The sequence below is a fragment of the Colletes gigas genome, unplaced genomic scaffold (genome assembly GCF_013123115.1).
Source record: "Colletes gigas isolate AHSC1104 unplaced genomic scaffold, ASM1312311v1 Colletes_gigas_Sc00003, whole genome shotgun sequence".
NCBI classification, from domain to species: Eukaryota; Metazoa; Arthropoda; class Insecta; order Hymenoptera; family Colletidae; genus Colletes; species Colletes gigas.
In genome coordinates, this window is record NW_025106632.1 from 1,860,522 (window position 1) to 1,885,389 (window position 24,868).

The 24,868-nt window shown below is 38.5% G+C and overlaps 1 protein-coding gene across 1 annotated transcript; it reads right to left on the reverse strand.

The window, feature by feature from the left end:
* Positions 1-750: 750 nt before the first annotated feature.
* On the reverse strand, positions 751-24,868 carry LOC122404893 (chitin deacetylase 1). The gene is made up of 7 exons (XM_043409237.1): positions 24,582-24,868; positions 21,194-21,326; positions 13,498-13,628; positions 6,077-6,226; positions 3,775-4,215; positions 2,955-3,436; positions 751-1,129 (listed from the first exon to the last, which is right to left on the reverse strand). The coding sequence occupies exons 1-7, from the start codon at positions 24,652-24,654 to the stop codon at positions 896-898; spliced, it is 1,644 nt and encodes a 547-aa protein (XP_043265172.1). The 5' UTR covers positions 24,655-24,868; the 3' UTR covers positions 751-895.

The following is a 24,868-nucleotide window of genomic DNA, read 5'->3' on the forward strand; positions in this document are numbered from 1 at the left end:
CGAACGTGAACGCTGGAAAAATCCTGACTGCAAAATGAAGATCGAAGATCGTGCGCCAAAGAAGGAGAAAATAATTTACTTATCGTTCTAAACGCTCGTCATTCATCCATCGAGAGATCGTGAATTTTTAACACGTTTCTGGAATTCTGGATTCGACGTTTCCTTTCGGAAGCAGTCGTCGTTAGTGACGGGACGTATTTAGTGACGTCGATACGTATACTCGAGCAACGCGCGGAGGCGTCTAACGGTCATCGAAACTAGATGGCGTTCGTATCGGTGAGCCGTGCTTGTTGACATTTCCTGGAGTATCGATATAATGCAAGCGTCAAGTATTGTTGAAACCTCGACGGGATGTAGCTGATATATTATTAGAGTTGTCGATAATTCGAATATGACTACAGATTAATTTATGGAAATAATTAAATGATTACTATCGATACGATTGTCTCGAAGACGATCCATTTCTTCAAAATTTCTTTCGACCGTTTCGACCACTATGATGCTTTTCAATAACGGAAAATATTTAATTCTATAATTCAAAATTTTGTCATTCGGATTGCAGAATTAAATACTTTCGTCATCGAGGATCATAAAAACAGTTGTCGAAACGTTCGAAATAAATTCGAAGGAAAAGTTTGAGACAAGATTAAGAAATCCAAGAGTATCGAAACGCTCGACTCCCGTCACCGTTTCCAATCGATTCTTGCAAGTCGATTCTTCGAGCTATCGAGGCACGTCGAGGTTCGCGCGTCAGGATTCGACCGGAGATTCGAATGGGGAAGTTCGCGTGACGTTTCCCGCGCGTTCCCCTTCAGGAATACCGACCTCGATCAGTCGTGCGTTTCATCGAAGCCGCGCGCCACTCGATCGATCGATTATTCGCGGGCGCGATCGCTCATTTGTTCGCGGTGAAACCGTCCCCGGTCGGGTCGAGCAGCCACGGATAATAATTGGGGCACTCCATGCAGGTGAACAGACGAAGGGTTTCCCCCGGAAGTTCCCTGGTGGTCAACGGACAGGCGTTTGGTAGGGAGCAGTACGGTTGTCCCTTCTCGTCGCAGGTCTCCTTCCAATCCTGGAAGTCTCTCAAAGCTGACAGCTCGGTGGGCGTCTGCATCCACTTAATAACCTACGAATTAAATTAAATCGCGTGTTAGGTTAGGTCTAGGTTTTTTTTTTATTATTAATGCAATCTGAATCTCAAGAAAGATTTTGCAGTAATTTTGTATGCAGTAAAATAGTATGCTTTACGATTAATCTTTAAAATTTGTAATAGCTAGTCTCGTCAAAATGGCGGCTTCTCGGAGAATATTGTACGCGAAACGAGTTAGGTCTAGGATTTAATTTTGTGTTTCTTCTTTTTTGTTTGTTTCGTATACCTTACGATTAATCTTTAAAATTTGTAATGACTAGTCTCGTCAAAATGGCGGCTTCTCGGAGTATATTGTACGCGAAACGAGTTAGGTCCAGATTTTTATTTTGTGATTTTTCTTTTTTGTTTGTTTCGTATACCTTACGATCAATCTTTAAAATTTGTAATAACTAGTCTCGTCAAAATGGCGGCTTCTCGGAGAATATTGTACGCGAAACGGAGCTGAAACGAGTTAGGTTCAGATTTTAATTTTGTGTTTCTTTTTTTTTTGTTTTGTATACCTTACGATTAATCTTTAAAATTTGTAATAACTAGTGTCGTCAAAATGGCGGCTTCTCGGAGAATATTGTACGCGAAAGGAAGCCAAAACAAGTAATTTCCGATGGATCACGTGAGTCGATCGAGCTTACGGATACTTTGAAAGAGCGAGAAGGAGAAAGAGGCTCTATCGGTTGGCTAGATTGGAAAATAAATCGACGCTAGGCGGGATAAAACCACGGCTCGTGGCTTGATGAATCACGAACGAGAAACGTCGTGATGCGGCGGGATTTAAAACGAGAAATAAATTGGAATAAGCTGAGCTAAGCAGCCGTAATAACAGCTCCAGTAACGAGAAATCTCTCGTAAAACTGTTCTCGCGGGTTCTAAAGAAGAAACCATCCAGCAGCAAATTGAAACGAATCGAAAATAAAATCTTACGACGACTCGAGCAACAAATTAAACGAACCTCTGAATCTTTGATTAAAAATATCTCTTTTAAACGTTTAAATTATTAATATCGAAGTAAATACCCTGTGTAAACCGTTAGAAATGAATTTCTTAGAATTCAATTTATATTTAAATTTGAATTTAATGAATTTCAAAAGTCCCAGATCCCTTCAAGTATCACAAATAATCTCTGACTGGCCATTTTTCCTCGACTCTCTGTGGCGCCATCTCCCGTACTCGCCACCAGAGGGCCACGCTCTTGTCTCTCTCGCAAGCGTTCGACAGACCTTTCGTTTCTATACATATATACGCTCCTCGACCGACGAATTAAACGAGCCTTTGAATCTTTGATTAAAAATATCTCTTTTAAACGTTTAAATTATTAATATCGACGTAAACACCCTGTATAATATCTGAAAGAAGCTTCGATGAAGTTCGGTGGAAATTGTTAGAAATGAATTTCTTAGAATTGAATTTAAATTTAAATTTAATGAATTTCAAAAGTCTCAGATCCCTTCAAGTATCACAAATAAGCTCTGACTAGCCATTTTTTCTCGATTCTCTGTGGCGCCATCTCCCGTACTCGCCGCTAGAGGGCTACGCTCTTGTCTCTCTCGCAAGCGTTCGACCAACCACTCAATTGTTATATCATACAAAGTATTCGACCACACCTGGGAAAAATTTAAATGGGAGATTCTAGAAAATCAAGAATATTTCATGATCGAGGTTTTGTCAAAAAGTTAACCTTCCGTTCCTACACATATATACGCTCCTCGATCGATCATCCAACATCCCAACATGCTAGGAAGCCTTATTGACTATTCCAGTAAGTTTTCTATTTTCTCACGATTTCGTTCGAACAACAATAGCTCACCTGGACCATGGTGACGAAGTACACGTCGCTCCTGGCCAGCATTTCCTCGATGAACTTGATGAGCTCCTCCCTGTACTCCTTCTTGCTCTTCAACCAGGACGCGTGGAAGTGGAGACCAAGCGGCGCCCTGTTGCTGTTGAAATGCCTGTTGAAGTTGTGCCTGAGCAGCCTGCCGAACTGCTCGCCGGACTGTATGTTGGAACAGGAGTCCACCATGTGGCAACCGGGTAGGGACTCGTCGAAGGTCGGGTCGTCCCTTCTGTCCAGCTCGTTCATCACCATCTCCCAGACCGGATGCGACCTGGACGGGCAGTTACCGCCATTGCCGTTGCACTTGTGTGGCATCCTGAAGTACAGAGTGTACGGCCAGATGGGCACACGGCCCAGAGACGCGGTGATGGACGCGTCGTAGACGAAGAACTGGTCGGCCATCATCTCGAACTGCTTGTTACCGCCGACACGCAGATAAGGTGCCCTCATACCTGTTAGCGACGACTTATTTTTAAGGGATCTCGAGGGCAATTAGCTCGACGATATTTCGTTTAAACGATTTATGATAGGGACTTAAAAGGGATGGTTGCAAGGACACGATCCAGATGCCCGTCGATGGCTGGTGACTCGAAGTCACTCAGCTATCGGGCGTCATAGGATTGCTCGTTGAAAGGAAACGTATGTTAGAAAAAGGCAAAAGACGTTGTCTTGCTTTAAAGAACAGGAACTCTGTTCCTTGAGGATCTGGCCACGGAGCGGGGAAGACAAGGGTGCCTTCTGGTAAGAGGACCAAGCTTCTAGAGTTGTTCATGCAAAATATCTAACATACCGATGATGGAACCGTCGGTGATGTTGGCGAACCTCTCGATGATCAGTCTGGCGCCAGCCATCTCCGCCAGCCAGTCGTCGTAGCTGCCCTGGGTCCAGTACTGGGGATCGTCCTTGTGGGTCAGGGAGAACACGGAGATCTCGTGACCGCGTCGATGTAGATCCTGGACCGCCGAGTAGTTGGTGTACTTGTGGGAGACGAAGAAGGTGCCCCTGATCTGGCAACCGTTCGGGTTCTGACGTTGACCGTTGAAGATGTCCTCGTAGAGGTCGATGTTGTCGACGTTCACGGCCCCGTTGAAGGTGATCGTGATCATCTGGGGCACCTGGGAGGGCTCGATGTTCCCGGGGATCCTGGTACCGTCCGCGGAACAGTAGCAGTCTGGGAGGGCGCATTGGGTGGGGTCGCAATCCGGCGCGCGGTTAGGGTCAGTCTCCACGGCTGTAACGGGAGGAAACCATAAGTTATTTAATTGGAGCGATGTTTCAAGGATCAGATTACTGGTACTTGAGCTAGGGTTGGCTAAGAGACTGGGTTTTGGTATGTGCAACTTGGATGACTGAGGATATCTCAAAATTTTGATTTGGATCAGTTTTGGTGACTGCAATAGGTGATGATGATGAGTAGACTGCGGATGTTTATGCATTTATGGGGAATTTTAATCCTCGAAAATTACAGAATGCATTCAATATGCAAAAATATAAGAAATACTTAAAGTAAGATACGAATTATTATATTTAGTATTATATTTATATTTTATTAATTCTATTAATAAAAATGTGAATTTGCATGAAGATCCACAGTCTAATGATGAGTTACTTGCTAGTTTACAGATCTAGATAGACACTGTTTGGGCTGGATCACTAGCAAAGTCACTCGATGATCAAGAATCTTTTGTAAGTCAAGGTCTGGATTTTGACCAATTACCCACGGTAGTAGTAGTGGGGGAGAGACAGTAGTAGTTCAGTGGTTTGTAGGTCAAGGTTAGTGACGTTATGTACAGTCTGACTCGAATGATGGGCTTTGATACTCGTAATTGAGTTTGGTGGTTCGTGGGTCTAGAATTCTGTAACTTCACGATTTTGGGGCAAATTAGAGGACCGAGATTCGACATTTGCAATACGATTATTCTTTAAACTCAACACCTGTACAAAAATCGGAGAAAAACAACATCAAATTACACGAGAAAGCTCAATGGAATTCGTCTTAAAACTTCACGATTTTGGGGCAAATTAGAGGACCGAGATTCGACATTTGCAATACGATTATTCTTTAAACTCAACATCTGTACAAAAATCGGAGAAAAACAACATCAAATTACACGAGAAAGCTCCAATAGAATTCGTTTGAAAACTACAGCTGCGCCATCTACCGCGAATTTTCAAAAATTGGCGCGTAACACTCGCGGGAAATGTAACCATCGAAATCGCAACAAACGAGTGTGTGTGTTTTTTAACACATTACCGACCGGTAGCCTGTTAATCGACTTTTTTACCGGCCAACACTTACCGACCGATAGCCTATTAATCAACTGTTTTATCGGTCGACGTTTATCGACCGATAGCCGATTAATCAACCGCTACCGGTCGGTAAAGTGCTAACACGTTGACTGCCAGACCAAAACTATACAATTTTTTACGGGATCAAAACTTTTTAGACAATTGTAAACTGTATAAGTTAAAATTTATCTCAGCACTTATTTTTGTAACCTCACTATAATTCATAAATCCTATTCAAATTTCAACTTTTACATATTATCTTGAGAATTAATTGTTCTAGTTCCATAGTAAAAAATTCTGTCACCCATATGTGGATGACGTGGTACTTGTTTCCATAACTTCAGTAAAATTTATGAAGCCTATTGAAATTTATTTTCTTTTACATTCTATCTTGAGAATTAATTGTTCTAATTCCATAGTAAAAAATCCTGTCACTGTTAAGAAAAAGGACGAGATTATTTCTCAGGCACTGGACACATGAACTTTCATTGCCCGCTGAGAATGTTCGAGTTACAAATAATTGTTTCTGTCTCGAATGTTTCGTTGCGACGAGCGACCGTATGGTTTGTGTAAAGCTATATATTGCTCTTATATAAATTCATATTTTGTTCGTTCGTGTCCATGTTTATTATTTTATATCCTGACCTCATCAACAGTCACCCATATGTGGATGACGTGGCAGTCAAAGTTGTTAATAATCCCAAAGGTGTTTGCCAAATACTAAACCGACGAGATGGAAATTAGACTTGGAACGGTTGTTCAGATGTTATGGCGTAGGATGACGAAGTTCTAGAGATACTTACTGCATGCATTCTCGTCGGATTCGTCCTTGCAGTCCGGTTTACCGTTGCAGAAGAGCTCCTTGTCGACGCATTCGCCGTTACCGCACGATAGTTTCCCTTCGGGGCAGACCGGTTCGTCGGTCCTCAGGATGGGCAAGACCTTACGTGGCTCTGCAAACGTAATCCTCGTTAACGGGCCGGTTCCCGCGGCCTTACGGCCTCGATGTGGCAACTGATACTACTGGGCCCATTCGACGTTTACCCACAGCTCGCAGAACAGGGCCCGAATTCTACTTTTACCTCGCCAAATTTTATGTACAGAGATCGATACACACAGCGGCGCAGGAACCAACTACTCGGACCAATATTCTGGCCGAATCGCGCCACTGGGACGAAAAACCCAAAAAACTATACTTTTATACCTTGAAAAGTCGCTAAAAATATTTCGAGAATTGTCATAACTAAACTGCGGATCTTTATGCAAATTCATGCTTTTATTAATAGAATTAATGAAATAGAAGCTTTGCAGAGGGTTCTCTCAACCCCTAAATATAATAATTCGTATCTTACTTTAAGTATTTCTTATATTTTTGCATATTGAATGAATTTTGTAGTATTTTTATAAACATCCGCAGTCTAGTCATAACCTTACGATTTTAAAAACACTTTGTCAATCCTATTTTTATGAAATTATTAGCGATTAAGGGGGCCATTCTACCTTGCAGGCACGGAAAAATAGATGTTTCTTTGTGATTTTTTTTTGCGGGCTACTAAAGAGCGATTAATTTCAGGTTTTGTAGATACATTTATTATATATTTAGCTATATTTATGAATTTTTGCAACGCATAATATCTATCGATTACGCTGTTTTTGTTGATCAACGAACAACAGTTTTTACGAACGGCGTATGTGTAAGTTATTCGAAATTCAAAAACCAACGATATTTATAATATAGATGAGTGTGGTTATAGCATGAAAAAAACAAAAAATGGCAAAATGGCAGCTATTTTACGAAAAAATACTGAATATTTTCATATATTCGATTGGTTTTTTGTTAATAAAAGAAAAAGTATTGCATATATCGCAACTATCCTAGTTCGTGCTATAGGGAGAACGGTTCTAAAGATACTGTATAAATTTCATATTGATATCTTGAATAGTTTTCTCGTTATCACATAAAAACAGCTTTAAAGTTTCACCTGTTCAGTTGTTATACCTTGCGCGCGGTACATTTCAGCAGACTATAACTTCGTTAGTTTTCCAAATTTCAATTTAATATTTGGTAGATATATTGTCAAGACTACATACTAAAAGACAATTCAAAAAAAATTCAATTTTTTTGATCCCACAAAGTAGGGAAACAGCTTTAAAGTTTCACGTCAAATTTCAATTTAATATTTGGTAGATATAAAAAAAACATTTGATTTTTTAAATCCCACAAGGTAGAAAAAAGGCCCCTTAAATTGTGAAGTTTGAAATGATTTAACAACTTCGACCGTTCTATTACTAACGAAAACACGAAACCTGCGTTTGATAAGAACAAGATGGCGTCAGGAAGTGTCGTGATCGTCCCAATGGCGTGATCTGAGGCGATAATACAATTGTTAACCCTTTGTGGACGGTCTCTGAGACGATTATCAGCGATGTATTACTATAATAATTCGTGACTACTATATTCAAAGGGTTAAAGTTGCTACTGTGCTGAATTAATTGTTCACCCAAGTCCAAAGCTACGGGGGTACCTCGCCAACTCTAGTATTAAGTATATCGAACTAATTACGTCTTCTAGGACGAGTTCTGTGTAGTCTAATATGTACACGCGTAAACTTTATATACATGTACGTGCGTGAAACTCGTTCGACGCCTTCACGATTGTCGAAGCTGACATATAATTATACTACATTACACTATTATTAAAACATCGATACTTTTTAAACTTGAAGATCGATTCTGTCTAATAAATGGGTGTTTTCTTTAAATAATTAACTATTACCGAAACATCGATACTTTTTAAACTTGAAGATCGATTCTGTCTAATAAATGGGTGTATTCTTTAAATAAAAATTATTTTGTTTCATTCGCCATTGGATCAGCGACTTGTTATCAGTCGTGAAAGCGCGAACGCGTGTTCGTATCGTTTCCATTCTACGTTCCTACGCCACTGTCTCCAAGTCACTTTGTCGTTCGACGAGCAGTACTTTCGTATCTTTCCCCATCTCTCGAGAACATATTTCTCCGTTTCGCGAGGCCCCGCGAGGATGCAAACAGACCAGCGATGGGAGCGAACAGAAGCCCCCTGTGGAGCTTCATCGATCCATTGGCGTCTCCTCTCGAGATCCCCGACCGGAGGAAAACGAACAGCGAAACGCTGAGTCGAATCGACCTTGAAAGCCCCGCTCCAGGGGTGGAATCGGCGTTTTCCACGGACTCCCCCTGGCCGAGAAACCTTCAAGATCGTTAAACGCGTCGGAATTCGAGAGGGAACGTGCGATCGAGGATCGAGGATCGATATGCCCGTCGCGAGGAGAGAGGCGCGGGTTGTTTCGTTGGCTCGCAGCGATTCGCACGCACGGTGAACCCGTTCTGGAGACACTCAGGCGTGTTGTAAATGAGAGAACAGAGACACATGGATGCAGACAGCGATGGGCGTTTAGAAAATGGCGAAAATACAGAGGCGGCGGAGAAGAGGGAGGCGATTTTAGATGATTTCACGCGTGGATCACGTTCCATTGCTCCGATTTAATTCTTAAAGACTTTATCCGTTAAATAAATATCAAACATATCGTGTGTGTTATTTCTTGCCATTCGAGTTGCTATACATGGTGTCTCACCCGATTTTGACATCTCGATTTTCTCGCTATTGTTACTCGTAACAAAAAACGTTTCAGCGGAGGCTTGAATGGTATCGAGTGGAGCATATTTCGTTGTTATTAGTTTTTTCGTGAGTGGACCCGTAAAGGTCATACAAAGGTCAACTTTGTTTTTTTAAATGGAACGAGGTATTTTTTAATACATCGATCGATTCGGCTGGACAATCGTTATAAAAAAGTACTAACTATGTAACGTCGAGAAATTAGTAGTTCAGGAGATATTTCAATTTAAATAATTCTAAAACGCCATTACTGTTGTACTAAGACGTTAGCGTTTATTTGCGTAAACCAGTACATTACCGTGATGTAAATTAACACAAAGTGTTAATCGAGAACCAATATTGCTCGTTTATAATTTTAAAACAGTTTCAGATTCGCGAGCATTTCGATACGTTTTATATTTTTCGCTAAAAACGTTCAATTTTATACGTAACCTTCTACGGCTGTAATACATACCCAGAACAACTTTCACGAATCGCATGAAATATACATCCACTCAATACTCTGAATTACTCCAACGAGAACAATACGATATTTCGAGACAATTAAATTTCATATTTTATATTATTTATGAATTTCGTTCAGTGTGATTTAGAGGTCAAGTGCCTTCGATTCTATATTTCAAATCGGAGCAATAAATTTCACAGATTCGACAGATCCCTGCAAGTATTCTTTGACGACAGAAAATAATCATTTAAAACTTTTTCTGGACAATAAAATACAAAAAACTGAAAGAAATAGTGAATTTTTTCCTATCGTAAAAGGATACTTTCTCGAGTCTGTCGAATTTACCCGCTGATTGGGGGGGGGAAGAGAGTCAAGAAATGCTAATTTTGTAAGAGAGCACGATTCCGACGACAGTGAGAAAAATGTCGGAGATGGTGATGAAAAGCCTCGAAAGATGCGCCAACGAGGACAAGATGAGTGACCCCCCCGAAGGAAGAGCGTCTCAGCGCGATAGAAAATTAATGATCGATCCGTGGGGGGTGGTGGGGGGGATTCGAGCGGCGACGGAGAAACGAGCCTTGGCTGAATAACGAGAAGTTCTCGTAAGGAGGCCAGATCGTCGAAGCGAAACCGATCTGGATGCAAAGGTAGAGCGTGACAGAGACAGAGACAGAGACAGAGACAGAGACAGAGAGAAAAGGTAGAAAAAGTGACAGACAGCGAGACAGAGTATTACAAATAAAAAAAGTAGGAAAAAAATAAAATAAATGAAAGAAAATCGTGTACGTGTGTGGTAAAAATAATGGCGTACGGAGTATGAGCGAGTGAATTTTATCAAGCTAAAAAGCGATTGCGTGGCGGCGTCATAAACACGATACCCGTTCGTTAAAACCTGGAGATTGTGTTTCCCCAGGAAAGTTCCTTTCGTCGTTCGGAATAAATTTTTGCAAGATGGCGTAACGAGTCGTGGCCTTTAATTATCGAGCTTCTTTTTCCTTTAATCCTTGTTCGACGACTTTTGTTTCGATATTTTCGATCAATTATCCGCGGAAGGGGGAAGAAAATTGTAGAATCAGTTCTTTCTCGCGTACTATTTCCAGCGCGAAAATTATGCACCCGAGGGGTTAATAAATCAGTATTCAAATATTGACCCTCTGACCGCGGGCCAACGCGGGAACCGAGTTCTGAAATTTTAATCAATTCCCGCGGGGAATGCTGTTATTGCTCTCGTTTGTCGCGGTGTATTTTTTCCCCTCGTATTTTTCCCGTTTTTAATCAGCGAAACCCTATGCACCCTACGCAAACTTCAAAGGGGAAATAAAATTTTAAATATCGCAAGATAAGTACTAATATTTTTGTACAGAAAAGATAATATCTTTTTCATAATTTTTTATCTCAGCGCAAAGTTCATAAAGTTTCATTTGATTTTGTAACTCTAAACTATCTAAAACTGGACTAGATTTCCTATTCTTATATTAACAAGTTTAAAATATACCCCGCGATAATTTATTTTTCAGAGCAATTTCAATTTTAAATAAAAATTCCCAGAGCCTAGGGACGCGTGAAATTAATTCGAAGCTCTGCATTTTCCGTATTAAAATTCATCGATCAGTTAACCTCTGCGGATGCAAATAATTGCATAAGTAATTGTTGGAAATAAATAGTCATGAGTTACAAAATTAAAACTAATTTTAACTTATCTTTGATATTCGCGGAGAACTGAATCGATTTATTATAAATTTGAAGCTAATCGAAGATGGCGGACAATCGACCCGCTTCCCAGCATCCCCCCGGTCGATAGAATCGATCGAGAGTCGTGTTTCTCAACGTCCCGTTACGACGCTGGCACGCAATCGCGTCCCGAAAGCAATTTTCCCAACAAGCCTCTCGTTAACGAACAGCAGCGAGTCTCGCGGCGTGGAAAGTGCGTATAATATTTTCACGGTTGTTAGTCGAGCAAGGTGAATCGATAGAGTTGCGTGAACTGGCGGCAGGAAGAGGGCATCGAGGTGAGTACGAAGAAACTAGGTTAAAATAAACTCGAGACCGACCGAGCGCTCCGAGCTTCTCGTCTCCGCGCGTCGCGCTGCACTTTCGCTCAAAATCGAAACCAGTCTTTCGGCGCCGCGTATCGAAAGTGGCCAGACCGGAGATTACAAGCGTCTCGAAAGCGACGCACGCGGTACAGTATCGTTCATAATTATTCCAACGGCCGTGTCAGGTAAAAAAACCGACTCTCTCGTGCCAACGATTCTCGCTAATTGACTTCTTCGAGCGAGTTTCGCAACTTCGAAACGCGTCGATTCAAAGCGTACCCGTAAAAACAACCGCGACACGTTAAAAATATCGATATTAAAATGTCGCGAGCATATATGGTACTCGTTATCCGCGTGGCGCTCGTTATCGGTAATCGGTATTGCAGAAACTTGTTCCCCGAGATGGGAATAAATTTTTTTTTAATTATACCGGGTGTCTCGGAATCGCAGACGCGAACTTTCAGCGTGTGACTCGAGCATTGTTTATTTATTTAATAAATATAAATTGTTAAATTTATTTAGAAACTATCACGATCTAAAGTTTCGGAATAAATATTACAACTGAAAGGAAGACAAGATAAATGTGTCTAGAATTGTTCGAACTATTTTCAAATTATTTGAGATACAAAAGTGCATTAAAAAAAAATGATCGATGAATAGAAGTTCAGGGCGGTTTTGAAACGGATTATTATTCCACGTTTAGAAAGCCGCGATTTTCGTTCGACTAATTATGAACGTGGCCGCGATGCGGTGGATTTTCACTCGACGTTCTAACAGCGTAACGGTTAGGGCACCGTAACGGGGCGAAAAAGAAAATGTTACAAAGTCAAAAGCATTAGTTGCTCGCGTGCGTTTAGAAAGTACAAGGAAACCCATTTTAGATTCCAATGGAATAATGCAACGGTACTGGACGAAAGAGAACCGAAAGCTGAAAATTCCGATCCCCGGCTACGATGCGAGCTCGTTCCGCGAGGGGGCGCGACGAGACGAGAAGAATCGTGGTGGGGGGTGGATCTCGATGATACGGATAGTAGTGAGTTAGTAGAATTACGAACTGGTGCGTGCTACGTTGCGAGTCTACGAAGGAACTGGAGCTTCTCCGGGTCTCTCGGACCTGTTTCTAACCTCCTCGGACCGAGGACGAGAGATACAAGTCGAAAACAGCCGCTCTTTCACGCGAAACAATGCGTTTATACCTCGATTTCCAGGATCCCCAAATCGTTAACCCTTTGCGCTCCAAATTATATTTCAATTTTGTTACTAGCAACTAAAAAAGAAAATTTTATATTTTAATATAATATTTATATTATTATATTTCAATTCTTTTAGTTTTTAAGTGTTTTATTTGAAATTTACGTTAACTAAAAAATAAAGCAATTTAAACAAATTCAATTAAATATCTGCTTAATTTACACTGATGTTGTATCTTGTAATTTTCTAGTGTATGATATCCCTTCTTCCTTCGGGTATTTTTCTGTTTGAGCAAACTGCACAAACCTTATGCATTTTTTCGGAATATACGAAAATGAAATTGAATTCTATTGGTTCGAATTTGAAAAAATGTCGAGCGGGACTCGACAGAGGAGCACCTGACATAAGAACTAATTGTCGAGTCACATTCGACGTATGAGTGCAAAGGGTTAAATTCTAGAACAAGAAAATAATAATAGACTCTCAAATAAAAAGGTAGAAAATCATCATTTCACCACGAATCGAATAAGAAAATAATAATGAACCCAGACTTAACCACGAATAAAATAAGATAACAGTAAACTCTCAAAAAGCTTCTGTTTATTAGGACGATTCGTTTTTTTTTTATTTTGAAATAATAAACGCATTTTCGAGTGGAAAGAGGGGCGGAGAGGCGGAGCTAGAAGTCCCCAGTTCACCCTGTTCGATCGACTTACTCTCGAGCTTGTCACAGTTGGTGACTTTGCCCTTCCAGTCGCAGGTCTGTTTGTCCAAGTCAAAGGCCAGTCCGCTGGGGCACGTGATTTGCTTCAGGCCGGACTTCGTGCACCTGTTCGAGCGGGACAGAAAGAAAACGGGGCGTTTTTCAGTCAGATGGTCTCTGTGAACGATGCTTACTCTCGAGCTGGTCGCAGTTCTTCACGTTGGTCTTCCAGTCGCACGTCTGCCTCTCGATGTCGAACGCCAGGCCCGTCGGGCATCGCACTGTGGCCAACCTGGTCACGCCGATCTCCGTCGCTTTGTCGCATCTGTGGTTTCATTCGTTTCGATTTTTGTCTCGATCGAGATTCTCGTTTCGAAGGTTCGCGAGAGATACTTGAATTTTTATTTCGATGGGAATCGATAGAAATTGCTATCCGGAGTGTCCCAGGGGAAATGCAAGGTTCTGTTGAAGTAACTAGGCTGGGCTATATGTATAGGTGAATTTTGAAGATTTGATTTTGATCAAATTTTTGGGGTGCAGTAAAATTCCGATTATTTGGCATATTCAGGACCAAGGTAATGATGGTAAATTAAATAGTGATGGGGGTAATTATCAACAGAAATGAATTGAAGAGGAAATGAGACAGAAAATGAAATTATGGGAACATTTTTGGTTACAGGTTATATTTTCGGTAATGAATTTTTTTCTCGAAAATGGTTAGGATTTGGGGGGTATGTCTATTCACCAAAAATGATTCTAACTGGCCCTTGCAACCAAAAATATTTTTTTCAGGACGATTTGAAATTTTTTAATTTTGTCGAAAATATCACATCTAATCGAATTTTTTACTCGAAATTGGGTAGGAATTCAGAGGTATGTCTATTCACCAAAAATGATTGTAATTAATCCCTGCTACTAAAAATAATTTTTCCAGAACGATTTGAAATTTTTTAATTTTGTCGAAAAATTTCACACCTTCTCGAATTTTTTTCTTGAAAATGTGCAAGATTTCGGTGGTATGTCTAATGACCAAAAATGATTGTAATTGAACCTAGCAACCAAAAATAATTTTTCCAGAACGATTTGAAATTTTTTAATTTTGTCGAAAAATTTCACACCTTCTCGAATTTTTTTCTTGAAAGTGGGTAGGATTTCGGGGGTATGTCTATTTACCAAAAATGATTGTAATTAACCCCTGCTACTAAAAATAATTTTTTTAGAATGATTTGAAATTTTTTAATTTTGTCGAAAAATTTCACGCCTTCTCGAATTGTTTTCTTGAAAATGTGCAAGATTTCGGTGGTATGTCTAATGACCAAAAATGATTGCAATTGAACCTAGCAACTAAAAATAATTTTTCCAGAACGATTTGAAATTTTTTAATTTTGTCGAAAAATTTCACACCTTCTCGAATTTTTTTCTTGAAAGTGGGTAAGAATTTGAGGGTATGTCTATTCACCAAAAATGATTGCAATTAACCCCTGCAATTAAAAATAATTTTTATAGATTGATTTGAAATTTTTTAATATTGTCGAAATTTTCACGTCTCTTCGAATTTTTTTCTCGAAAATGCGCAAAATTTCGGGGGTATGTCTAATGATCAAAAATTATTGTAATTGGCCTTTATAACTAAAAATATTTTTTTCAGAACGATTTGAAATTTTTTTTTTCACCGAAAAATTCAGGCACCTACCCCGTGTCGATTTTTCTTAGAAATTGGTTTTTAATTTTTAACAATTTTGTTCGACGCCCTACGGAAAAGTTTTCTAAAACATTTTTGTAGGTATCCAGGAGCTCCACTTCAGAAAAAAGTTTCATTGAAATGTAGTCACTATTGTAGGAGTTATCGCTGTTCGAAAATTGGACCATTTTTATGGGGGTTTTCTCGCTTTACAAGGTCAAGGAACGAGTTTTCGAATATTTTTGGAATTTCTACATATTCTTCACCAAAATATGCATTGTTTGCATTTTGAAACTTGAAAATCCTTCAATCCGTTCAGAAGTTATGACGTTTTAAAGATACACACGAAAACCATTTCAGGCTTCAGATTATATTTTCGGTAATGAATTTTTTTCTCGAAAATGGTTAGGATTTCGGGGGTACATGTATTCACCAAAAATGACTCTAATTGACCCTTGCTACCAAAAATATTTTTTCCAGAACGATTTGAAATTTTTTAATTTTGTCGAAAAATTTCACACCTATTCGAATTTTTTTCTCGAAAGTGGGTAGGAATTTGGGGGTATGTCTATTCACCAAAAATGATTGTAATTGACCCCTGCTACAAAAAATAATTTTTTTAGAATCATTTGAAATTTCTTAATTTTGTCGAAAATTTCACTTCTACTCGAATTTTTTTCTCGAAAGTGGGTAGGATTTGGGGGGTATGTCTAATGACCAAAAATGATTCTAATTAACCCCTACAACCAAAAATATTTTTTTCAGAACGAATTGAAATTTTTTTTTCCCCGAAAAATTTAGGCACCTACCCCCTATCGATTTTTCTTAAAAACTCATTTTTTATTCTTAATAAACACAGCATGGGTGATGTAGTGATACAATTTACTAATAAAAAATAAAATAAATAAAATTCCTACGTTTCATTCGTCAACTATTTAGCATCGAAGAAATAATTGGTGTAAATATACCGAATAATCGGATCTCTACTGTATATAGGATAGTTTCAGGTAATTTGGGTTATGAAAAAAATGTGCAACTGCAGAAATTTTCCTGTAAAAGTTAATTTATCACTAGTAACGTTGCTATAACTCAGATCTAGAGTCGCCCCGTTTAAAGTGAAAAGGAAAGCGCGTGTTTAGATTGAGATTTAAATTGTTCCATCGTAACTGGTACTTAATTAACGATTAACGATGTGACTAGTTCGATGGCCTGTCCCCATTAGCCCGTGTTTTCAGTAAACGGTGAATAAACGTGTTGCGTCAGAAATTGCGTCACACAAAGCGACTGAATTTCCGCGAGAGCATTCCTTTCGTCCTTATATTGCACGGTTTCGATCGCAGTGCTTCCTGTTTCTTGTTAAACAGTCGAGATTCACTATTAATAGACTCTTCGCGAAGTAAACATCCAAGGAAGGCAAGAAATTTATTCTTAACACTGGAACTACCAAACCAGTTAAAATGAGCGATAATTAATAAGTAATTTCTAATAAAACCTGTAAAAAATTTACTGAATGAGAATTTTTGGTAATTTACCGTAATTTTCTATGAGAGAATGAATAAACACTTATTTGCATTGCATTATACATTTCTTCAAGTACCTATCGTTTCAATTGCCTTGGAATAAATAAATTTGCTATAACTGTCGGTAGTTGTAGTATTAAACGAGCTAGTTTTTAAGAAAATACAGTAAACGCGACTCTGCTGGTTATTAAAAATGCTATTACAGAACCTAACCACGATTATAGAATCCCCAAACCACAATAGTAAAATCTAGCCTCCATTTCCTCCTTCCATTTAAGGGGCCATTCTACCTTGCAGGCACGAGAAATACATGTTTCTTTGTGATTTTTTTTTGCAGGCTATTAAAGAGCGATTAATTCCAGGTTTTGTAGATACATTTATTATATATTTAGCTATATTTACAAATTTTTGCAACGCATAATATCTATCGATTACGCTGTTTTTGTTGATCAACGAACAACAGTTTTAAGGAACGACGCCATGACTTCGTATGTGATATTTTGCAAATAAGTTATCCGAAATCCAAAAACCAACGATATTCTTAATGTAGATAAGTGTGGTTATAGCATGAGGATCTTTTCAAAAAAACAAAAAATGGCAAAATGGCATTTTACGAAAAAATACTGAATATTTTCATATATTCGGTTGCCTTTTTGTTAATAAAAGAAAAAGTATTGCAGATATCGCAATTATCCTAGTTCATGCTACAGGGAGACCAGTTCTAAAGATACTGTATTAATTTCATGTTGATATCTCGAATAGTTTTCTCGTTATCACATACGCAGTGCCGAGAAATGCAATTTCGAGAAAAACAGCTTTAAAGTTTCACGTTCAGTGAGGCTATAATTTCCTCAGTTTTTCAAATTTCAATTTAATATTTGGTAGATATATTTTCGTGACTACATACCAAAAGACAAAGCAATAAAAATTCAATTTTTTAAATCCCACAAAATAGAAAAACAACTTTAAGTTCCACGTCCAATTGTTATACCTGCGCGCGGTACATTTCAGCAGGCTATAACTTCGTCAGTTTTTCAAATTTCAATTTAATATTTGGTAGACATATTTTCGAGACTACATACCAAAAGACAATGCAAAAAAAATTCAATTTTTTAAATCTCACAAGGTAGAAAGGCTCCTTAAGAAAGAAACACTCATTTGCGAGTATTTTTTATCAGTTTAAATAGTAACTGTATCGCGTTACAGTTAAAAAGCGTTTATGAATAATTGAACAATCTCTAACGGTTCTCTCGAACCGATCAAACGGCTGGCAAAGCGTTTGGACAGCATTCTGCAGGATCTCGAAGCAACGTTCCTGTTTCCGTGGACGTTTCTGCGTCCTTGAGGACGGAAATACTCGGTTCGTTCGAGTGACTCAGGACACCGGGACCCGTCGTTGTTGGAAGGCGAGTCCTGTATCCGGTATCAGGCTCGCCTTGAACCTTCCAACGCGGAATTCGATCGCAGAAGGAACCGTAGGAATTCGCTTTTCAATCCTCGTTCGAAGCAAATCGCGATTTCACCGTTAATTTCTCACGCAGACACTGTGCTTTACTTTTACACGCCACACGGAACCAATTCAAACTCAATTCGAGACGCCAAAACCTGTCGAGTGGCGTTTTAAATCGAGGAAATGCGATTTTTTTATCTTTTTCTTGTCGATCAATTTTTTTGGGGCAAGAATGGGCAAACTAGCTTTTATCGTCACTATAATAATTCAAAGAAGACATAGTCCTTACGAATCTCTTGATGTTTATACTGTGTGAGTATTTTAATTTACAAATTTTGTTACAAAAGTTTCTATTTTATATTGGAAAGTAATGTGGTTTAGGTTTCGTGGAAATATGAGTTTTCTCGATGAAAATGGCGGACAGTAAAGCTCGAGCAGACTATGGATTCTCTAAATTATTACTATAACCCTCAAGTGGACTCTCAATCTCAACTGAATTATTGTACTTAATGTTGATTTTTATCAAATTAATAAAAGTAAATGGGACATGAATTTTAAAGCATTTAAAAAATAATGAATTAGTGGAGGATTGCATAAATTTTCACAATGATACACTTAAGGGGTTGAAAGTAGTGATTTTAACGGTGGAGCTTAATTTTAGTTCTTTTTTTTGACGAAAGTAACGTGTTTTAGGTTTCGTGGAAATATGAGTTTTCTCGCTGAAAATGGCGGACAGTAAAGCTCGAGCAGACTATGGATTCTCTAAATTATTACTATAACCCTCAAGTGGACTCTCAATCTCAACTGAATTATTGTACTTAATGTTGATTTTTATCAAATTAATAAAAGTAAATGGAACATGAATTTTAAAGCATTTAAAAAATAATGAATTAGTGGAGGATTGCATAAATTTTCACAATGATACACTTAAGGGGTTGAAAGTAGTGATTTTAACGGTGGAGCTTAATTTTAGTTCTTTTTTTTGACGAAAGTAACGTGTTTTAGGTTTCGTGGAAATATGAGTTTTCTCGCTGAAAATGGCGGACAGTAAAGCTCGAGCAGACTATGGATTCTCTAAATTATTACTATAACCCTCAAGTGGACTCTCAATCTCAACTGAATTATTGTACTTAATGTTGATTTTTATCAAATTAATAAAAGTAAATGGAACATGAATTTTAAAGCATTTAAAAAATAATGAATTAGTGGAGGATTGCATAAATTTTCACAATGATACACTTAAGGGGTTGAAAGTAGTGATTTTAACGGTGGAGCTTAATTTTAGTTCTTTTTTTTGACGAAAGTAACGTGTTTTAGGTTTCGTGGAAATATGAGTTTTCTCGCTGAAAATGGCGGACAGTAAAGCTCGAGCAGACTATGGATTCTCTAAATTATTACTATAACCCTCAAGTGGACTCTCAATCTCAACTGAATTATTGTACTTAATGTTGATTTTTATCAAATTAATAAAAGTAAATGGGACATGAATTTTAAAGCATTTAAAAAATAATGAATTAGTGGAGGATTGCATAAATTTTCACAATGATACACTTAAGAGGTTGAAAGTAGTGATTTTAACGGTGGAGCTTAATTTTAGTTCTTTTTTTTTGACGAAAGTAACGTGTTTTAGGTTTCGTGGAAATATGAGTTCTCTCGCTGAAAATGGCGGACAGTAAAGCTCGAGCAGACTATGGATTCTCTAAATTATTACTATAACCCTCAAGTGGACTCTCAATCTCAACTGAATTATTGTACTTAATGTTGATTTTTATCAAATTAATAAAAGTAAATGGAACATGAATTTTAAAGCATTTAAAAAATAATGAATTAGTGGAGGATTGCATAAATTTTCACAATGATACACTTAAGGGGTTGAAAGTAGTGATTTTAACGGTGGAGCTTAATTTTAGTTCTTTTTTTTGACGAAAGTAACGTGTTTTAGGTTTCGTGGAAATATGAGTTTTCTCGCTGAAAATGGCGGACAGTAAAGCTCGAGCAGACTATGGATTCTCTAAATTATTACTATAACCCTCAAGTGGACTCTCAATCTCAACTGAATTATTGTACTTAATGTTGATTTTTATCAAATTAATAAAAGTAAATGGGACATGAATTTTAAAGCATTTAAAAAATAATGAATTAGTGGAGGATTGCATAAATTTTCACAATGATACACTTAAGAGGTTGAAAGTAGTGATTTTAACGGTGGAGCTTAATTTTAGTTCTTTTTTTTTGACGAAAGTAACGTGTTTTAGGTTTCGTGGAAATATGAGTTCTCTCGCTGAAAATGGCGGACAGTAAAGCTCGAGCAGACTATGGATTCTCTAAATTATTACTATAACCCTCAAGTGGACTCTCAATCTCAACTGAATTATTGTACTTAATGTTGATTTTTATCAAATTAATAAAAGTAAATGGGACATGAATTTTAAAGCATTTAAAAAATAGTGAATTAATGGAGGATTGCATAAATTTTCACAATGATACACTTAAGGGGTTGAAAGTAGTGATTTTAACGGTGGAGCTTAATTTTAGTTCTTTTTTTTTGACGAAAGTAACGTGTTTTAGGTTTCGTGGAAATATGAGTTTTCTCGCTGAAAATGGCGGACAGTAAAGCTCGAGCAGACTATGGATTCTCTAAATTATTACTATAACCCTCAAGTGGACTCTCAATCTCAACTGAATTATTGTACTTAATGTTGATTTTTATCAAATTAATAAAAGTAAATGGGACATGAATTTTAAAGCATTTAAAAAATAATGAATTAGTGGAGGATTGCATAAATTTTCACAATGATACACTTAAGGGGTTGAAAGTAGTGATTTTAACGGTGGAGCTTAATTTTAGTTCTTTTTTTTTGACGAAAGTAACGTGTTTTAGGTTTCGTGGAAATATGAGTTTTCTCGCTAAAAATGGCGGACAGTAAAGCTCGAGCAGACTATGGATTCTCTAAATTATTACTATAACCCTCAAGTGGACTCTCAATCTCAACTGAATTATTGTACTTAATGTTGATTTTTATCAAATTAATAAAAGTAAATGGGACATGAATTTTAAAGCATTTAAAAAATAGTAAATTAATAGAGGATTGCATACATTTTCACAATGATTCACTTTAGGAGTTAAAAGTAGTGATTTTAACGGTGGAGGTTGATTTTAATTCTTGTTTTTGACGAAAGTATCGAGTTTTGTTTCACAATTTTCACGTTACGAATATAGCGAATGGTTGAAAGTTTACCTTACGACGTCGCGACAGTCTCCTTCGACGCTCAACCGGAAGTACTCGTCCCCAGGCCTGTCCTGGCACAATTCCTCAGCGTTCGCGTCGAGTCCATCGCCACCCTCGTCGTCTTGCGCTCTGACCACAGTTCCTGGAAAATCGACGAAATCAACGTTTGCGACACAATATTTCCCTATTTAATTGTTTCAACACTGGAACTACAATCATGGTACACTAGATACGCGAAGAAATGTATAATGCAATGGAATAAATAAATAATGTTTATTCATACTCTTGTAGAAAATACATTCGAGTCATTTTGACCACTTCCGGCAGTTCCAGTGTTAAATAATATTCCATGCGATTAGAAACAGTGGCATGAATTTCAGTTTGAAAAAAATCGCGCTAATATATTGCGTTCGTCGATGAAATTTCACAAAACGAACTCGAATGGACGAATGGTTCTTATCTGGAGGGAAGAAAGTGATCTCGGGAAGCAAAGAGACGCCCCACTCTTTCCCCATGTTTCCACCACTGTCAATTACGTACTTTCTATCACCGATTACGTAAAGGACTCTCAATTCACGAGCACAATCTCTAACGTGACCTCACAATCCATACTGGAATCCATATATCTCGAGACAAACATAGAATTCACCTCTCGATTCATTTAAAAGTAAAGTTAAAATCAACATTACGTAAAGGACTCTCAATTCACGAGCACAATCTCTAACGTGACCTCACAATCCATATATCTCGAGACAAATATAGAATTCACCTCTCGATTCATTTAAAACTAAAGTCAAAATTAACAACCCTGCAAGATCATTCACTCATTCCATTTCTAATCATATTTAATTAAATACCAAACAGTGGAAAATGAAGAATTCAAACAGAAGAGCTGACAAAACATCGCAAACCACATTTGAGAATTCCATCGTGAAGTCCCTCTCAATATTTAAAATTGAAAGTTGTAATTCTATTTTGTTATTTCGAATATTTTATCTAACATTGACATATAAATATATTTATCCATTAACACATTGACTGCCACGTCATCCACATATGGGTGACACGATCTTTCACTAACAAATTGAAACAATTAATTCTCAAGATTAGATGCGAAAGAAAATAAATCCAGATAGAATTCTTGAATTTTAGCGAGTCTGAAAATAAATTCAACAGCAAATGATAGGTATGCTAGTCTTCGGTTGTCTGAAGACAAAGTTTTCTTTTCGTGGACAATTTGAGGGGTTTGGTCTGCCAGTCAACGTGTTAAAGTAGCTTCTAAGTGAAAAAATCCAATCACCTTAAACAGACATCTTCGTTCCAATAAAGACTAAACAAATTAAACGGAACAAACTCTTAAGAAACTAAGAAACTAGGAAACTAAGAAAATAAGAAACTAAGATACTAAGAAACTAAGAAACTAAGAAACTAAGAAACTAAGAAACTAAGAAACTAGGAAACTAAGAAACTAAGAATCTAAGAAACTAAGAAACTAAGAAACTAAGAAACTATGAAACTAAGAAACTAAGAAACTAAGAAACTAAGAAACTAAGAAACTATGAAACTAAGAAACTAAGAAACTAGGTAACTAAGAAACTAAGAATCTAAGTAAACAAGAAACTAAGATACTGAGAAACAAACAAACTAAGAAACTAAGAAACTAAGAAACTATGAAACTAAGAAACTGAGAAACAAAGAAACTAAGAAACTATGAAACTAAGAAACTATGAAACTAAGAAACTAAGAAACTAAGAACAAACTATCCATCAGAATCCACGAAACCTCTTCGCTTTCTACGCTCGAAAGAATCGTTTCGTTGATCACTAGACTGCGGATGTTTATGCATTTATGGGAAATTTTAATCCTCAAAACACTACAGAATGCATTTAATATGCAAAAATATAAGAAATACTTAAAGTAAGATACGAATTATTATATATAGGAAGATTGAAACAATCATCTACAAAGCTCCCATTTTATTAATTCTATTAATAAAAATATGAATTTGCATAAAGATCCACAGTCTATTGATCACAAATCTTTAAAATTGCAACGTCTTCCTCAAAGCTTCGCGAAAGCCAACGTCGATCGATCGAGAATCGATGGAGGAACGGTTCGAGTCGATCTTCCAGCTTATTCCGCGTTTCTCGATGCCTGGAAGCGGCGAAAAGTGAAACGACGTGACATTTGAATAAAAAGGGCAGATTCGGACGCGCGGTAGACGGTCGTTTCGAGATTAGTCGTCGGAAAATGTCGCGATCGCTGGAAGCCACGATCCCGGGAGATCGTAAACCGAACACGCCGGGGTCGCTGAACCCCCGTAGAAGTAGAAAGTCTTGGAAATGTCAGGGCAACGCGGCGGGGGTGGGGAGGGAAGCGACAGAGCGGTTCTCCAAAGTAGGCTCCGGTCCCTCCTCGTCCCTCTTCGCCCTTTCGAAGAACATACTGTTCGAGGCTTCGATCCCCCTTCGTGGATCGTGATCGTGATCGTCGCTTCCGGACGAGCGTCCTTCGTGAAACATTTACGACGAAACTCTGGGATTATCCTTTGCAAGACGTTAGAACGTCGAAGAAATTTAAAGATTCTATTATTGTTGATCGATTGGAACTCGTTTAGAGTTTGGATAAACAATAGTTCGAGTGGTAAATAATTGCATATGATTTTGAAGGGAGGTTTTGACGCGATTAGCGTGGAATTGGAGCAGAAACTGTCACAGTGTCGTTACGCTGTCGCGGCCATTGATCGACGCGCCTCGCTACCAGGCGTTGAAGTCACCAGACTTTCGCGGCGGCCAGACGGAGTTCTCGTATCTTTTCTGCACTGTTTGAAGATACACTCGGGTTATTCGGTGATACGAAGAAACAGAAACTGGAACCTCCAACGAGCGTTGAGCGCGAATTATTTGAACATAGGAGAAACCGAGAACTGGAAAGTATTGTTTTCTATTTCAATCTGCTTTCTAATCCTGCTCGAACGAACGTTACCAAGGCTTGAGAATCGCGTAGAACCGGATCGCGGGAACGGAATCTCGCGAGAAAAGTTTTAAATATCGAGCACTCGTGGAGAATCCATAGAACGTCGAAAACAACTTTCACCGCTCGTAAACATTCGAAGCTCGATTATTCCTCTCGTTCTCGACTTTCGATCTCCCGGGAAAAACTTTCACTCGTGCCGTCAAAACAAATCCCTCGAAGATCATCGACGAGGAAACGTAAAATTGGAAATGATTAGAAGATTGTTACCCAAAGGTTTAAACGTTCTACGAAACTTGCGAAAGACAAAACGTGGAAAGCTCTGTTTGGAACGCCGTGATCGATATGTGAAATTTAAAATTTGAACTCGATGGAGACGCGTAATTCGCGAGAATGAAAGGATGGGAAGAGAGATAGTACTCACCGGCAAGCAGAAACAGTGATCCAAGCAGAAACAGGTACTTTGGCGACATGGTGAACGTCGTCGTCGCCGTCATCGTCGTCGTCGGGACAAAGAGCGTCTGGACAAGCCGCGCCCTCTCGCCCCTCTATATGTGCACCACCACTCCTTCCTCTTCGTCGGGGGGACTTTCACCATCTGGATGGTGCTGCCATCTGTTCCACGTCGCAGAACGGGCCCCGATACTTCCACCGAGAGGGGACCGTTCCACGAATTCCGCATCGTTTCTACGTTTCGTGTTTCCTCCTCGA

Excerpts from the sequence above, each read along its gene's own strand:
- LOC122404893 (XM_043409237.1), bottom strand. The coding sequence starts at position 24,654 with ATGACGGCGACGACGACGTTCACCATGTCGCCAAAGTACCTGTTTCTG. Across the intron at positions 13,629-21,193 it reads GACTGTCGCGACGTCGTAAG|ATGCGACAAAGCGACGGAGA; the intron begins GTAAACTTTCAA and ends ATGAAACCACAG. Across the intron at positions 1,130-2,954 it reads ACTTCGTCACCATGGTCCAG|GTTATTAAGTGGATGCAGAC; the intron begins GTGAGCTATTGT and ends TTTAATTCGTAG.